The 18,591-nt window shown below is 38.8% G+C and overlaps 1 protein-coding gene across 2 annotated transcripts in view; it reads left to right on the top strand.

Moving 5' to 3' along the window:
* MTM1 (myotubularin 1) overlaps positions 1 to 18,591 on the top strand; it is a 105,831-nt gene that overhangs the window by 76,987 nt on the left and 10,253 nt on the right. For both annotated transcript variants that reach the window (XM_084871207.1, XM_084871206.1), the window contains exons 9-13: positions 4,523 to 4,711; positions 11,836 to 12,021; positions 13,789 to 13,995; positions 15,271 to 15,363; positions 15,961 to 16,074. In XM_084871207.1, coding sequence (XP_084727333.1) covers positions 4,523 to 4,711; positions 11,836 to 12,021; positions 13,789 to 13,995; positions 15,271 to 15,363; positions 15,961 to 16,074 — 789 coding nt within the window. The remainder of the gene's footprint in view (positions 1 to 4,522; positions 4,712 to 11,835; positions 12,022 to 13,788; positions 13,996 to 15,270; positions 15,364 to 15,960; positions 16,075 to 18,591) is intronic.

The following is an 18,591-nucleotide window of genomic DNA, read 5'->3' as shown; positions in this document are numbered from 1 at the left end:
ATATCTTCATTATATATATTGTACCTGAAAGTATGTTTTTAGCTCATTTTGTTAGAGCACGGTGCTAAGGAAGCTAGTTACAAGTTCACTACTCTTGTTCTCTATTTGGACATATTTTCCTGTGCCATAGCCACAAACTCCATATTTACCCTGGCGTTCTGTCTTGCTAATATATGCCTTGTCCACAGGAGAACTGGATTAGGGTAGCGTGAATTGTTTTTATTCACTCCTTTATTCAGTTAATGTTTATTGAGCATCTACTGTAACAAAGGGGTGTGTGTGTGTGTGTGTGTGTGTGTGTGTGTGCGCGCGCGCACGCGCGTGCATGCACTTACGTGTATATAAATGTTTCATAGGATTTGGAGCAGGAGAGGAAATGAACCAATTTGGCCCAGTCCCTTATGCTCAGGCTACCATCTTAATCCAATAGTTTCCACTATTCTATATGAATGAGAACCCACTTTAGAGCAAATAGAATGCTTAACTTTTTGTTGAACCATTTTATGGGTACTTCTTACTTTGTGATGGCCACCAATTGGCATTTATTTTTCCTAACAAAACTGAGGCTAAGCTGTCTATTATTCCTATATCTTTATAGATTACTAGGCTTAATAATATTTAATAGTACATAATATACTCTTTCTGGTGTACTTTCTGACCCCTGACTCTTGAGTAACCCAGAAAACATACTTGCTTTCAATGATAAATCATTAATACTTGATATTTAGTTTTTAAGCCCATATAAAAATAAAAAAAGAATAGATGGGAAAGCAGTCTCGAAATTAGAAAAAAAAACTTATAAAATATCACTGATTAATAAAATAATCCACATGTGTTAATGTTCCCATTAATGGATAAATACTTTTTTATCCTCAAACATGTTTATTTTATTGTTATGAAAGTCTTTAACATAAGTAAAACATATTTTATTTATTTTTTTTAAATATATTTTATTGATTTTGTACAGAGAGGAAGGGAGAGAGATAGAGAGTTAGAAACATCGATGAGAGATAGACATCGATCAGCTGCCTCTTGGACACCCCCTACTGGGGATTTGCCCGCAACCAAGGTACATGCCCTTGACCAGAATCGAACCCGGGACCTTTCAGTCCCCAAGCCAACGCTCTATCCATTGAGCCAAACCAGTCTTGGCCATATTTTATTTTAGATATTTTAGAAAATACTGATGAGCAAAAAAGAGTCTGATGTCTTATAAGAATCAGAGTTAACATTGTGGTATATGTCCTTCCAGCCTTCCTTCTATGTATGCATATTTTTATTAGAAAAAAATAAAATAATTCTGTAATCTGTCTGAATCTTTTTTCTACAAAGCATTATCCTGTAAATAAGTTTCCACACTGATAAATATCTACTGGTAGACTAGTATATAGATTCTAGAGGCCCGGTGCATGAAATTTGTGCATGGGGGTGGGGTGTCCCTCAGCCCAGCCTGCATCCTCTGTATCTGGGACCCCTCGAGGGATTGGGTCTAAATGGGCAGTCATATATCCCTCACCCAATCCAGGACTGCTGGCTCCCAACTGCTTGCCTGCCTGCCTAATTGCCCCTAACTGCTTCTACCTGACAGTCTGATCACCCCCTAACAACTCCCCTGCCAGCCTGATCGATGCCTAAATGCTCCCCTGCTGGCCTGATTTCCTCTAACTGCCCTCCCCTACTGGCCTGGTCACCCCTAACTGCCCTCCCCTGCCAGCCTGGTCACCCTAACTGTCCTTCCCTGTTGGCCTGGTCACTCCCAACTGCCCTCCCCTGCTGACCTAGTCTCCCCCAACTGCACTCCCCTGCAGGCCTGGTCCTTCCCAACTGCCCTCGCCTGCTGGCCTGATCGCCCACAACTGCCCACCCCTGCTGGCCATCTTGTGGCAGCCATCTTTTGTCCACATGGGGGCGGCCATCTTGTGTGTTGGCATGATGGTCAATTTGCATATTTCCTCTTTATTAAATAGAATACCACAATGCATTTAATAAGTTTTCTATTATGAGTCATTAAGGTTCTTAATTATTAATATTTTGCTATTTTAAACAGTACCATGATAAACATCTTTTGGTGGCTAACTCTTTGAGTGTATCCTTAATTATTTATGTCTATTAGATACTTTAAGAAGAATAACCCATTATGGTACCATATACTTTAAAAATACTCATAGTAGTTGATATTGTGAAATTTGCATTATTTGTACCAGGATGATACAGCAAGCAGCCTTTTTAAAGTTAGTTGAGATCCCAAAAGAAAACGAAAGTAAGAGGTGAAACAATTCATAAGAGTAGCATTTCTTAATATATTGTGGTGATTCTAGTCTTAAATCTCCCAAGCAGAGAGAATAAGGGTGAAAGAGAGGAGGGCATTGGTGGTACAGAACAGTTTCTTGCATTTTACCTCATTTAAATTTAAAACTTGATGAGAGTCATTTTCAAATAATAAATCTCTTGTATCTGTAGTGATTTGCTATTTAAAACTGATCTCATATCAAATCAACACTTTACACAATATTGTATGTCAATTGTATTTCTATTAACCTGAAAATTCAATTCAGTTATAAATAAACTAGAGGCCCAGTGCACAAAATTCTTGTATGGGGGAGTGTCTCTCAGCCCAGCCTGCACCCTCTTCAATCTGGGACCCCACAAGGGATGTCTGACTGTCCGTTTAGATTGGACCTAAACAGACAGTCGGACATCCCTCTCACAATCCAGGACTGCTGGCTCCCAACTGCTCACCTACCTCCCTTCTGATTGCCCTTTAACTGCTTTTGCCTGCCAGCCTGATCACCCCCTAATCACTCCCCTGCCAGCCTGATTGATGCCTAAATGTTCCCCTGTCAGCCTGATTACCCCTAACTGCCCTCCCCTGCAGGCCTGGTCACCCCTAACTGCCCTCCGCTGCAGGCTTGATCTCCCACAACTGCCCTCCCTTGAAGGCCTGGTCCCTCCCAACTGTCCTCCCATGCTGGCCATCTTGTGGGGGCCATCTTGTATCCTCATGGGGGTGGCCATCTTTGACTACATGGGGCAGCCATCTTGTGTGTTGGAGTGATGGTCAATTTGCATATTACTCTTTTATTAGATAGGATACATAAAAGTGATCTCACGTCTTTTATCTCTCTTTCAGAAAAGGCTATAGGAAGTAGGTGGGGTAGGTCGCCTCTCCACACTGTAGATTACAAAATGGAGGTTGAGTAAGGGCCAGTGCTTTTTCCCAGGGCCACACAATTCTGACTCTTAGGGGCCACAATGATGTTTTTAACTGGTCTCTGGCATGGCACAAAAATTCAATGAATGAGTATTCATGTTATCATATAATCATTCTCACCAGCCCATTGTCATTATTATGCACATCAGTTTTTATGAATATCAATGCTTGTCATTTGCTTTCCTGGAGTGGGTGACTTCAAAAGACAAGAGTATTTGGCCTTGTATTAAGTGAGCTCAAGTTGTTGTTTCTTTAGCTCTTGTGTCTGCTTTTTATAGTTTGCCATATCTGACTTTACTGGCTGCTAGCCTGCCTGATGCTTACTCAAGCTAGCCAACCCCCTGCACTGCAGAGTACTTTACCTGCAGTCATTCTTCCTTCATCCTCACAGCAGCAACATGGGATAAGATTACTCCCCATTTGATGAAAGGGGAAAGAGAAGCAACAGAGGCTATGAGCTCAGTATGCAGGTTAGAGCCACCCTCAGTGCCCATGCTGTTACCCAACACTCTCACCTCCTGGCTCCCTTTGTGTGCTTTTTTTTAAATATAGCTTTTTTGAGATGTACACCAAACAATTCACCCATTTAAAGTGGACAGTTTTATAGCTTTTGGTGTATTACATTATTAGCTACCTTTTACAGTTACTTTTGGTTGTGTGCTATGACCTGGGAAACCAGGTATCAAATGTGCTAGGTGTGTGCATAAAATTAGAGAAGCCTGAGTGTGGGTGAAGGCTGGAAAAGCTCTCCTAAGAGCTGGGTATCCATTCTTCATTGCAGAGACTCTGGCAGCTCTTTTGGCTGTCCTGGCATCTTTTTTGCTTCCCTTGGGTTATATCCACCCCTCATATTATTCTAGAATTGAGACTGTTGGGAAAATGGCCTGCAGATGTGATTTGTTATTATAGAAACATGTTATATCAGAGGTGATTTCCTTTATCTCTCACTTTTTGCTAAAGTTGTTTCTTTGTGATGATAAATCCAGTGCAAGCTACAGAACTGAAATAATATCAGAAGCTTTCTACTTCCTTTAAGTGGTTTAACATTTTTTTAGTCAAGCATGCAACTTCTATTAGCTGTGGTGCTAATTAAAAAGGACTAGTAAGGCAATTTGATTATTCTAATCATCTCTTAATAGAGACATTGCTAAATGTGTTTTTCTGGGCACACACAGTGAAATCATAGGTGAATAAATATCCCATTTCAGCAAAAGCAAATTCACTTTATCATGATTGTTAGTAGTTTATTTTTATAGTTTTATTTGTTTTGAGATTTGTTTTAATAGCTCAAAATTTCTGTACTAACTATAGGTGCTGTCATGGATTCATCCAGAAAACAAGACAGTCATTGTGCGTTGCAGTCAGCCTCTCGTCGGTATGAGTGGTAAACGAAATAAAGATGATGAAAAATATCTTGACGTCATCAGGGAGACTAACAGACAAATTTCTAAACTCACAATTTATGATGCAAGACCCAGTGTCAACGCAGTGGCCAACAAGGTGAGTATATTTAATGACATGTAGAAACATCTTATATACAGTATATGGTGTTTCACATGAATGTTTTGCCATATCATGACAACATGTGGGATTAAATTAATAGTTAAACTTAGTTTAAATATGAAAACTAGATCACTGAGTTAGAGAGTTTTAATCACAAAATATATCTTAAAAGTAGAATATATTACAATCAAATGAAAACATTCTTTAGGTAAATTAAGCAAACTTGGAACTGTAATGAACTTGGGTTTTTATCAGAATCTTAGGCAAAAGTTACAATCTCTTTGGAGCTGTTAGGCTGTTAATGGTTATTCCCAATGTCTATGCTACTGAGGCATCTGCGAGGAGTTGTGGGAAGCTGTAATTGTAAAATCCTAAATGTGTTGCTTTATCAAAACAGTCTCTTCATTATATTCATCAGTGTGTATTCTCATTTATGTAAAATAATTCAAGAAATGAATAGATATATGTATGTGAAGTTTATAATCTCACACACACAATGTTATTATCAAAGAAATCTGTTTTAATTGTCTTCATAGCATTCTTAAGCAGAAAATTTCGGGTGCCCCTGAAGTTGACTGGGATTGTCACTGTGAACATCAGTGACTACATAGCATTGCCTTCCGGACATCTCGGGAGGCTGCTGCAAGGTGTAAGGCTGTTTGCCTGACACTAAATGGCCCCAGATTATGCTATGCTTTTTATGTTTTATTTTTTCCTTTCTGTTTTGTTGTTCTCCCATTACTGCCAGCCATCACAAGTGCTCACAGTGGGCTGCCCCTGCATTGCTAATCCTCATTCCACCTTTGAGATTTCCTGCTTCTCATCAGCTGTAGGCTTCAATTTCATCCATCATCTTGAATACTTTGCTTATCATAAGGTCATCTATCTGACATTTTCAATTATTCAGAGCACACACACACACACACACACACAAAAAAAAAAGAACCTGAAAGCAAAACAAGTCCCTGAGCAGCTCAGACAGTTGCAGCAGTTTCCTTAGTGGGCCTATGGCATCTTTCGGCACATGCATCTGTGAAAAGTCATGTGTGTGGGGCTCCACTTACATGGTTGTGCATCTTACACACTGACTCCCGGAGGGGGCCTCTCTGCTCCTTGCATGCTCTTGGACCAGCTGTTTGTTACTACAGGTGGTATTTGTTTGGGGAATTAATATGATCTTGAAATTATATGTAAACTAATCAGGAGTATAATCATTAAGTAAATTAGGAATTATAAAAGTAAAATATTTTGGAAATAAAGTCTAAATACAAATGTCTTCTTGTATTATCCTTAACTTTATATATTGATTTTCCTGGAATTCAGACTTGAATACATGTAGAAAATGCAATATTTTCATGTATACATTTAGCCTGAAACAGCATTAAAATGAGGTATTTAGAAAGAATATTTTAAAATATTAAAATGCATACATTAGCCGAAACCGGTTTGGCTCAGTGGTAGAGCGTCCGTCTGCAGACTGAAAGGTCCCAGGTTCGATTCCAGTCAAGGGCATGTACCTTGGTTGCGGGCACATCCCCAGTAGGGGGTGTGCAAGAGGCAGCTGGTCGATGTTTCTCTCTCATTGACGTTTCTAGCTCTCAATCTCTCTCCCTTCTTCTCTGTAAAAAATCAATAAAATATATTATAAAATAAAATAAAATAAAATGCATACATTATATAAAGTCCATTGTTATAACAGTGGAATTATTGAATGCCTTTTTAACACTCGGGAGATATGCCTGTGTTTCTAGTCCCCTTAGGAATGAAGGGAAGGAAAAATACCGAGGCTTTAAAGATCTCTGCATCATTCTTTAAAAAAACACACACACACACACACACACACACACACACTCAGGTCCCCCTCCTCTCTTCGCTTCTTCGCTGTGTCTCTCGCCTAGTCATCTATATCCATAGCAACAGGCCCTTGGACCTGTATGTCAGCATACTAGGCAGTCTGGGTTGTTGCTTTTTTGCGTTGAAAAAAAGAACACTGAAAAAAATATTTTAGAACTGACCAGAGATGGAGAATTTGCACTTTTAAGAACTTAGTCTGTGCCTGACTAATTGATTTTACCCTTCTGACTTCTATTCTATTTGGACCTAATCATTCCTCTCTTGTGGATATTTAGATATTCACAACCCCAGATGTAACAAGCAACATCACACCATTTTAAATTAAACAAGCAAACAAACAAAACCCAGGGGTGGATAAGATCAAGCATCAAGCTGCTTTAATTTTTCAGCAGCACACTGTGATGAATTATAGTGGAACTGTATTAATGTCTGTTTTTGCCAGAAAATTTGGCAATGAGTAATAAGTATATACATTATATATTTTATGTGTGTGGGGGCTCGGCAAAAAACAAACATTAATGTCAAAGTAAAATATACTTTCTTACTTAGAGTCTGTGGAGACTGAGGCATCTAGTTTATACATAGGTGCCTCAGTCTCCACTGAGGTTTGAAGTTCAAATGGTAGCCTTATTTATATTGCAAGAGAACTTCTCTGTAACTAACCCTAGAAAAAATCCAGGGTGTGCTGGCTCTTCTATCCGGAGCTACAAGTTTATATTCCTTCTATTGTTATAAATAAAAAGGAAAGGGTGCCGAAACCGGTTTGGCTCAGTTGATAGAGCGTTATCCTGCAGACTGAAGGGTCCCAGGTTCGATTCCGGTCAAGAGCATGTACCTTGGTTGCAGGCACATCCCCAGGAGAGGGTGTGCAAGAGGCAGCTGATCGATGTTTCTCTCTCATCAATGTTTCTAACTCTCTATCCCTCTCCCTTCCTCTCTGTAAAAATCAATAATATATATAAAATAAAAGGAAAGAGACATAAAGTAGCGATGGCACATTTTTCTGGTGCCTTCATTTTTGCTCTTCATTTCCAAGCATGCTTCCCAGTCCTCTTCCTACAGGCGCTATGAAGTTAGTATAATGTTGCTTTGATGATATTTTTTTTTTCTGGTGAGTTCACACATTCAGATGTTTTTATAGTGTTAATTAGCATCCTTTCATTTCAGCTTATAGAACGTTGTTTTCTTAACAAGTCTCTGAATTATTTAACTTTTTCTTAAAGAGCCAGAGGCCACATGTTCCATGGCATTTAAAAACATTAAGGAGAATGCAGCCAGATCTCTAAACAGAATTATAGCATTTCTTCTCGTCCATGTGGAAAACGGGCATCTTCACCATGCTGTGAAGGTGAACCAGTGACTGCCCTAGCAGTTTATACTTGTAGGTGCTGCAGTAGGTAGTAGCACTCCTCTTGACACCGTTTGTGCTTTGAGGGCCCACTATGTGCAGTGCTCTGTTCTTGGTGTTTGCATAGCATGGTGCCCTAGAAAGGGTTCAGGTATTGAAGTCAGACGACTTAAATTGTGATTACCTGTGTGACTTTGGGGATAAATAGCATTTCTTCTGATTTGCAAAATGGGAATGGTAATAACTATATTGTAGCATTGCTATAAGAGTTAAATAAAATCATGCAAAGCAAGAATCACAGTATCTGGGACATCATATAGGCTCATTAAACACTGGCTGGTGTTAGCTTTTCCTGAGTATGGCTTCTTTTAATCCTGTGAGACATAGGTAGTATTATCCTGTATTCTACAGGAGAGGACATTGAGGCTCAGAGAGGTTAAGGTCCTTTCCCTAGATCACACAGCAAGGAAGGGCTGAAGCTGAGCTATCAATCTAGTTCTGTCTGACTCGAAAGGCTGTTGTTTTCCTCTGGCCCGTGTGTCTCATGTGAGTGGTACTACAAGGTCAGTGCCTCACCCTGAAAAGTACTTTCATAAAACTGATGGAGAACAAGGTCTATTTAGAACCTGTTCTTGCCTTTCCAATTCTGGAAGAAGAGCTAGTAATTCTAGAACATTTGGAAAGTGATTTTTTTTTTCTCACAAATACACGTCTTCCCAAAATTGCCAGCCTGCCATCCCTTTTCTAGCTCAAAGTGTGACTAATGTTATTGGAGCTCAGTGTTGGATAGTAAGGCGAGTCCCGTCAGTCATTTATGTAACTTGCAAGATTTGAGGTTGAGATTTGGAGGCTCAGTAACTTTTCAAATATTTGTGTGAGTTACTGATGAAATAGAAAACACAAAATCGCTGACATTTCTTGTAGCAATATTTTTTCTGATATATCTCCTTGGGAAAGGGAAACAATAGAAAAAAATAAACAAATGAGACTACAGAAATTAAAAAGGTTTGCACAGCAAATGAACCATCAACAAAACAAAAACACAACTCATTAAATGGGAGAAGATATTTGCCAAAGATATACTCTGATAAGGAATTAATATCCAAAATTTATTTCTTCTAAAAAAATTCATACAATTCAACAACAAAAAAGCAAACATGCATGAAATTCGTGCATGGGGGATGTCCCTCAGCCCAGCCTGCACCCTCTCCAATCTGGGACCCCTCGAGGGATGTCTGACTGCCTATTTAGGCCCGACAGGCAGTCAGACATCCCTCTCACAATCCAGGACTGCTGGCTCCCAACTGCTCACCTGCCTGCCTTCCTGATTGCTCTTAACTGCTTCTGCCTGCCAACCTGATCACCCCCTAACCACTCCCATGCCAGCCTGATTGATGCCTAACTGCTCCCCTGCCAGCCTGGTCACCCCTAACTGCCTTCCTCTGCAGGCCTGGTCACCCCTAACTACCCTTTCCTGCAAGCCCAGTTGCTCCCAACTTCCCTCTGCTGGTCTGGTCACCCCTAACTGCCCTCCCCTGAAGATCTGGTCCCCCCCCCAACTGTTCTCCCCTCCTGGCCTGATTGCCCACAACTGTCCTCCCTTACAGGCCTGGTCCCTCCCAACTGCCCTTCCTTGATGACCATCTTATGGTGGCCATCTTGTGTCCACGTAGCTGGAGACAGTGGGATGCTTGGGGGCAGCCATCTTGTGTGTTGGTTTGACGGTCAATTTGCATATTACTCCTATTAGATAGGATAGAGGCCTGGTGCACAGATGGGGGTTGGCTGGTTTGCCCTGAAGGTTGTCCTGATCAGAGTGGGGGTTCCCTTGAAGCATGGGGTGGCCTAGGTGAGGGACCTGTGGTGGTTTTAAGGCCAGCTATGCCCCCCCCAGCAATCCAAGTGGAGGCCCTGGTATCTGGGATTTATTTATCTTTTATAATTGAAACTTTGTAGCCTTGAGTACAGGCCAGAGCAGGCCAGGGCGGGTGGAAAGCTTGGCTTCCTCCATTACCAGGGGCAACCCAAGCCTCCTGCTCTCTCCAGTTCTGTGGCTGCCGTCATATTTGTTGGGTTAATTTGCATACTCGCTTCTGATTGACTAGTGGGCGTGGCTTCTGGGCATAGCAGAGGTATGGTCAATTTGTATGTTTCTCTTTTATTAGATAGGATGGGCAGAGGATCTAAATAGACACTTCTCCAAAGAGGCCAATGGACATGAAAACATGTTCAACATCACTAATCATCAGAGAAATGCAAATTAGAATAACAATGGGATGTCACCTCACACCTGTCAAAATGGTTATCATCAATAAATCAGCAAACAAGTGTTGGCAAGGATGTGGAGAAAAGAGAACCCTCATGCACTGTTAGTGAGAGTGCAGACTGGTACAGCCACTGTGTAAAGCAGTATGGAGGGTCTCCAAAAAATTAAAAATGGAACTGCCTCATGACCCAGTTTTATACTTCTGGATATATATCTGAAGAAACCCAAAACATTAATTTGAAAGAATATGTGCATCCCAGTGTTCATTGACCATTGTTTACAATCGCCAAGATATGGAAATAACCCAGCTGGCCATCAATAGATGAGTGTATAAAAATATTGTGGTACATATATACAGTGGAATATTACTTGGCCATAAAATAGAATGAAATTTTACCATCGGCTACAGCATGGATGGGCATAGAGAGAGTATTATGCTAACAGATGTAAGTCTATCAGAGAAAGACAGATACAATATGATTTCACTTATATGTGGAATCTAAAGAACAAAATAAACAAAATTGAAACAGACTAATAGACACAGAGAACAAACTGATGGTTGCCAGAGGGAAGGGAGGATGTAGGGATTGTGTGAAAAAGAAGGGATTAAGAAGCACAAATTGGCCGAAACCAGTTTGGCTCAGTGGTAGAGCGTCGGTCTGCAGACTGAAAGGTCCCAGGTTCGATTCCGGTCAAGGGCATGTACCTTGGTTGCGGGTATATCCCCAGTAGGGGATGTGCAAGAGGCAGCTGATCGATGACTCTTTCTCATCGATGTTTCTAACTCTCTCTATCCCCCTCTCTTCCTCTCTGTAAAAAATCAATAAAAATCAATAAAATATATTAAAAAAAAAAAAAAGAAGCACAAATTGGTAATTACAAAATAGTCACAGGGATGTAAAGTATAATGTAGGCAATATAGTCAATAATCCTATCTAATAAAGAGGGAATATGCTAATTGACCATCAAGCCATCGCAGAGATAGTGGTGCCCACAGCCACTAAGGAGAGAATATGCTAAATGACTGCCACACCCTCAAAGATAGTAGCACCCACAGCCACAAAATTGTGGTGCCCAGTCCCCTCAGCGCCGCCAAGTGCACCGCACAGCCAGGCCCGCCTCCAGGCAGGTCCGGCTGCTCTGCATGCCTGCCTCTGGAGTTTCCCAGTCCCCTCAGCCCCCCAGCCACGTAGAGCTGGCCCGAGGTGTAAGCAAGCCTCAGATGGTTGCTGCCCAGCTGACTAGGGCTGCCTGAGGTTCAGGTAACCAGGGCCTGCCGAGGCTTGTGCTGCCGGCAGTGGCAGTAGTAGAGGTGAGATGGGAGCGTTGCCTTCCCCTGATTGCTGAGTCACCTCTTGCCCTTGAGGGCTCCTGGACTGTGAGGGGGGCACGCCAGGCTGAGGGACACCCCCCCCTCTAGTGCATGAGTTTTCATGCACCGGGCCTCTAGTATTGTAATAACTATGTATGGTGCCAGGTGAATACTAGAAATATTGAGGGGAACACTTTGTAAAGTATATGATTATCCATTATGCTGTTTACTTAGAAAAACTAATAAAAATATTATTGAATATAAACTATAATTAAAAATAAATTAGAAAAAAAGAAATAGAAAACACAACTGACTGACTATGTGTATATCTTGTTTCTTAGGCAACAGGAGGAGGATATGAAAGTGATGATGCATATCATAACACCGAGCTTTTCTTCTTGGACATTCATAACATTCATGTTATGAGGGAATCTTTAAAAAAAGTCAAAGACATTGTTTATCCTAATGTGGAAGAATCTCACTGGTTGTCCAGTTTGGAGTCGACTCATTGGTTAGAACATATCAAGGCAAGTATATTTGTAAAAAATAAGTGATTGTTTAGTGAAACAAGAATTTTTAATCCTTAAATTTTAAAATATTAAACAGTGAAAGAAGAAATATTTGTAATATAGGGTTCTGCATTTGACAGTATTGTATGGTATTTCCTTATCATTTGCTTACCTAAATTAAAGATTTGACAACATCACCTCCACAATATTTTTAGCGTCTTTAGAGATGTCATTTTTCATCTCATTAATAATAAGTAGTTGTGTCTTTCACTCAGGTTTATTTAGAAGTAGCCAGTTTAACCACTACTTGGTATGACCCTCAAGGGCCTACAGAGAGATTGTTTGTATTGAAACCAATATCAAGTTGACTAATTTTAAATAATAAATTTTGTGGTTTATTATATTCAATCTTTTCTCTGCATAAAGACTTCAGAGACCTTCAGTCTTTAAAAGTAAAAGTACTTGAAGCTATCTAAGGGAGCTAACACTTTTAGAAGCTGCCGTTTAGTTCTATAAACAAGCAAAAAGCCTACTTTATTTTTTCCATAGAAAGAGTATATTTTAATTGTTTTTGTTCATACATGTTGTTTCAACTTTCAATAATAAAATTCAATCAATTAGATTCCTGATCATAAAAACTTGCTTCACACATTTTTATGTCACCAAAGTCCACAGGCATACAAAACATTACAGAGATTTGACTCTGCATGCCTACTTTAAATATGTGAATTATTAAAATAGTTTTCTAGTGAAATTTTATTTTCCAGCTCAATAAGAATCGTGTTTTTATCTCACCTGTCATTCATTATTTTCTTAATTTATCATCCTTAAAAATAAATTGCAAAAATATTACTTGTGACAGCTAAATGCAATGTGGCATCCTGGATTATAAAAATGACATTAGGTAAAAAATAAGAAAATCTGAATAAAATATGGACTTTATTTAAAAAATAAGTTAATAAATTTATTAACATGTTACAGTATCAACATTGATTTATTATTTGTGACAAAAAGACCACACTATTATATTATGTCAACATTAGGAAATTGGATCAAGTATATGCTAAAAGGTGATTTTCATTGCATCAGGCCTTTAAAGTCTAGACTGGACCTATTGGACCACTGATTTTTCTAATATGATCACTGTTATCAGTTTAATTGTGTTTCTCCCAAAATTCATATGTTGGAAGTCCTGACCTCTAATACCTTAGAGTGTGACCTTATTTGGAATTCAGGTCATTACAGATATGATTAGATAAGATGCAGTTATAATTGAGTAGCATGGCCTCTGAATCCAGTAAGACCAAAGTCCTGGGAAAAGCAGAAATTTAGACAGACACACACGCACAGGGAGAACACCATCTGAAGATTGGAATTAAACTACCACACGCCAAGGAGCTAATAGAAGCTAGGAAAGGGGCCTGCCAAGAGCTTGATCTTAGGTTCCTCTGGGAGATAATAATGCCTGTTTTTTAAGCCCCGGTCTGTGGTACTTTGTTATGACAGCCCCAGCCAACTAATACAGTTGCATATATGATAGGAATTTGAAATGCAGTTTGACTATTTGTGTTAGTTTGTTTTAATTCCAAGTTGCATTTGAATGCAGTTTCTGTAGAAGAAGAACACAGATCTCACAGCTCCTCATTTTCCATTTTTTAGGACTCTTTCTGTTCTAGACATTAATAATATTTTAAAATAGGACTTTTTCTAGGGTTAAAAACTATCATTTCAAATTGAAGCCATACTTTGCAGCTACCTACTGACTTGCATGTGTTTCTTTGCCAGCTTATTTTGACAGGAGCCATTCAAGTAGCAGACAAAGTTTCTTCAGGGAGGAGCTCTGTGCTCGTGCACTGCAGTGATGGATGGGACAGGACTGCCCAGCTGACGTCCTTGGCCATGCTGATGTTGGACAGCTTCTATCGGAGCATCGAAGGGTTTGAGATATTGGTACAAAAAGAATGGATAAGTTTTGGACATAAATTTGCATCTGTAAGTAAACAATAAAGCTGTTTTTTAAATGTTAGGTCACTGCCATTTGGCATTTAAAAACTAGTTGTTAAAATCATATTTTCATTCTTAAAAAGAAAAATCTGAGGAGTGTAATAAACAACATTTACAGGTTTGAAAATGGGTGATGCCTTAGGCTAGAAAGTCTCTTCAGGAGACATGTTTATCCATTTGTACCATTAAGTTTCAATTGAAAGTAATACAAAGAGTCTGCATGGAAATGTTTAAATTGAAATACCAGAAAAGAAAGAAAATAGAATGACAATTCTTTTTCAACTAATATTATAGCTATTAGAGTCAAATATATTTTATAGAAATACTAGACTTTCAGCCTTAACCAGTTTGGCTCAGTGGATAGAGCATCGGCCTGTGGACTCAAGGGTCCCAGGTTCGATTCCGGTAAAGGGCATGTACCTTGGTTGCAGTAGGGGATGTGCAGGAGGCAGCTGATGGATGTTTCTCTCTCACTGATGTTTCTAACTCTCTCTCCCTCTCCCTCCTCTCTGTAAAAAAAATCAATAAAAATATATTTAAAAAAGAAAAAGAAATACTAGACTTCCAGTTAAGGCTTTTGTTATTATTTTTCTCTGATGCACATTTTTTAAATCGAGAGGAGTTATTAAAATTGCTATTACCAGGTCTTGTTTCTAGACACCCTTTGAATAAGCATTTTTCACAAGCTCCCCAAGTGATACTCAGAAACACTGCTATGTAACCTTTTATCCTTAACCCAAATTTCATTAGTGTGAATAACATTTTTAAGTAAAAAGAATCATTGTTTAGAAGATGAGTAAATGGTTAGGTTTTTGTCTTGTTTTTAAGAGAAAAAAAAAACTTACTTTTAATTATTATAATCACACCCTTTTCTGTATGGTTTTAAGTCCTGAAATTTTAGGACTGGTCCCTTAGCAACAGGTAACATACTCTGCAGGATAATCCAATCCAGTCTACCTGCAGCTGCCCAGGACTTGGACAAAATTCTAATCGAATGACAGAGTTCTAAAACTCACATATGATGATACTTTGCCAATTTGTATTGCTATTTTATGAAAGTTTGTATACTTAATTTTCATTATCTCAAAATCATATACTATTTTCAATATTCCCAAGGAAAATATACTATTAACTCTCTGAGAGATTTGGAATTTGGAAAGGAGATAGCTGAGTTCTATTATCACATTTTGTAAGTTATGTGCTTCCTTGGTTTTGTACCTATAAATTAATCTTCATCAAATCATCTCCATCAATTTATTTCAGAGAATAGGTCATGGTGATAAAAATCATGCAGATGCCGACCGATCTCCTATTTTTCTCCAGTTTATTGATTGTGTATGGCAAATGTCAAAACAGGTAAGGGATATATAAGATAAAAATACATTCAATTTAATGTTTAAATATTTTGATATATGGAATTTGCATCCAAATAAAACAGCAGGGGAAAAAAAGCTGCAACCAGTTTGGCTATGTGCGAATAATTGTTAAAGCCGGGTAATGGACACATGAATTTCCCTTTTTTATTCTCACTACTATTTATATGTCTGGGATTTTCCATAAGAAAGTTTGAAATTCAATATTTCGGTGTATTAACTGTACTAATGAAGGAACAGTGGAATTGACAATACCAATTTATCTTTTCCGTTCATGTCCATGTATACTGGCATCTGATAACTTATAATACCTTAAATAATTAAACATCTGATATATTCTATACACTCAGGAGAACCCAGAAAATCAGCTTGTTTTCCTCTTTATTCCTTTACTTGACCCTTATTTAAACTCTTCAGTCCTCTGCAAATCACCAATAAATGAGAATGGGCATATGCAGATTGCAGCCTCTGAGGTCCTTCCTGAAAGGCGAAGTGTAGTAAAGTTTATGAATCTCTTTTCAGTTTTATAAAAGGTCAGTCTGAGTTTTGATGCTCTGTTTGATTGCTTGTTTTTGTCTAGTTCCCTACAGCTTTTGAATTCAATGAACGATTTTTGATGACAATTTTGGATCATCTGTATAGTTGCCGGTTTGGTACTTTCTTATACAACTGTGAATCCGCTAGAGAAAGACAGGTGAGTGAAAAATGGTAATCTTTTTAGTTACATGTGTCTAGTGAGCCATGAAATACAAAGAATTTGGTAACTTGGTTTATGGTAAGTGCAAAGTTTCTCATTTTTTTACCTCAAGCGTGGGTGTTTTCAGTTCAACCAGGGTTTGTTGAGTATCTGGTATTTAATGTATGGGGTAAGACATTGACTTTGCCTTCAGGGAATGGAATAACTTTATAGATATGCAATATCTCCTTCCCAAAAAGCCATGAAAATATCAGTAAAGGGAATTTTTTAAAAGGCATAAACCCACAAGAGCAGGAAAAATGAGAAAGGATACATAATAGCAAACTTTTGGAAGCTGGAAAGCTATTAGTTAAGTGGTAAATAACTTAGTTTGAAAATACCATATCTCAAACCAGCATCAGGGAAGTCAAGAACCAGTCCATTTTACAAGGCAGGAACTCCAGATGACTCAGGGGTTATGGGGCAAAGGTATACCATGTGTGTAGGATAATAAGATAACCTGGAAATCTGTTTAGAATAAACAGTTAGCTTCCCTAGGTCCCTCTACCACTCTGTGGAGCTAAGGACTCTGAGATTACTTTGTGAGAGGGTATGAGTGGGTTTCTGGTCCAGGACCAGAGTCATCAGTGATGTGAATGGAGATGAGCTGACTTGTGAGAGCCCCAGCTCACTTCCTCTACTGACTCCCAGCATTATGGCAGCAGCCCTTATTTTCCAGGTGGGAGCATGAAAGAAGTTTCTCTGTTGGAAAGATTGGCATTGTTGGTAGAGGTATAAAATGGTGCAGCAACTGTGGAAAACAGTCTGGTAGGCCCTCAGAAAACTAAATATAGAATTTGCATATCACCTAGCAATTCCATTCCTAAGTATATACCCAAGAGAAATGAAGATAGGGGTTGAAACAAAAAATTGTGCACAAATGTTCATAGTAACACAACTCATAATAGCTAAAAGGTGGCAACAACCCTAATATCTATCAGCTGATGAATAAATAAACACACAATCGAATCTTATTAAGTCCAAAACGGAAATGAAGTTTGGATCCATGCTACAACATGGATGAACCTTGACAACATTATGCTAAGTTAACAGAGCCAGATATTAAAAGGCCACGTTATATGATTCTATTTATATGAAATATCCAGAAAGTATATCTGTAGTTGACAGGGGCTAGAGGGCGGGGAGAATGGGGGAAATGACTGATTAATGGGTATGGAGTTTCCAGTTGGGATGATGAAAATTCCTTGGAACTTGGTAGAAGTGATGATTGTATAACATTGTGAATGTACTTAAAGCCACTCAGTTGTTGACTTTCAAATGGTGACTTTTGTGGTATGTGAACTCAACCTCAATTAAAAAAAAAAAAAGAATCTCTGTGGAAACTTGACTAACTCATGAAGAGATAACCCATGAAGAGATAACAACACCTCACATTGAAACTCACCTTGACGAATCTCATGATCTCAGAGCTTCTAGTCAATTCTTCTTTCCTCCACTCTTACATAATACTAGTAGCAGACAACCAAGATACAGAGAGAAAGCAGCTTGGAGAAAATAGCTACCTACAATGTAGGGAAGGGGTAACATAGACAAGAAGCTAGCATTTACTATCCTGAGAAAGAGAATATATATATAAATGTAGGAACCCATGAAATAATAACAGGATATTATTTGGAAAGGACATTTAGACATCAGAAAATAACTTGAAGTAAAAACATACTATCAACAGAAATTAAAAACTCAGAAGAAGAATTGGAAGATAAAGTTGAAATCTCCCAGAAAATAGAATGCAAAGGGAGCAAATGGACACAAGGAAACTAGATCAGTCCTGGAGTTCCAATATCCAAATAATAGGACTTCTACAAAGAGAAAATATCAAAAGCAGAGAGCAGGAAATTACTGAAATAACTTGAAAATATTTCCCAGAATTGAAATACATGGGCTAACACATTGAAAAGCTTGCTAAGTGCACGAGCAGAGTGGACAAAAATAGACCTGAAATAAGGTACATCTTTGTGAAGTTTCAGAACACCGGGGACTAAAGAAAATAAAGGATAAGCTTCCAAAAAGAAAAGAAAAAATAAGTTATTTGCAAAGCAAACAAACAGAAATCAGAAGACTGAATTCTTCAACAGCAGTATTGGAAGCTAGAAGTCTGTGGCACATTGACTTCTGAAGGTTTTTTGTTTGTTTTAATATTTTAATTGATTTTTAGAGGGAGAAAGAGAAACATTGATGAGAGAGTGGAACCTTGATTGGCTGCCTCCTGCACACTCAATAGACATTGAGCCCACAACCCAGGCATGTGCCCTGACCGAGAATTGAACCAGCAACCTTTTGGTGCATGGGAGATGTCCAACCAACTGAGCCACACTGGCCAGGGCAGCTTTCAGAAATTTAAAGGAGAATGGTTTCAACCTAGAATTCTATAGCCAGCAAACTTAACCAAATGTGAAAGTAGACCAAAGATATTCCTATAAATGCATGGCAACAAGAAAGATTTGCCTCCTGCAC

This window comes from Pipistrellus hanaki, assembly GCF_964339955.1.
Source record: "Pipistrellus hanaki genome assembly, chromosome: X".
In the NCBI taxonomy this organism is placed as follows: domain Eukaryota; kingdom Metazoa; phylum Chordata; class Mammalia; order Chiroptera; family Vespertilionidae; genus Pipistrellus; species Pipistrellus hanaki.
This window is presented reverse-complemented; position numbering and strand designations above follow the sequence as displayed.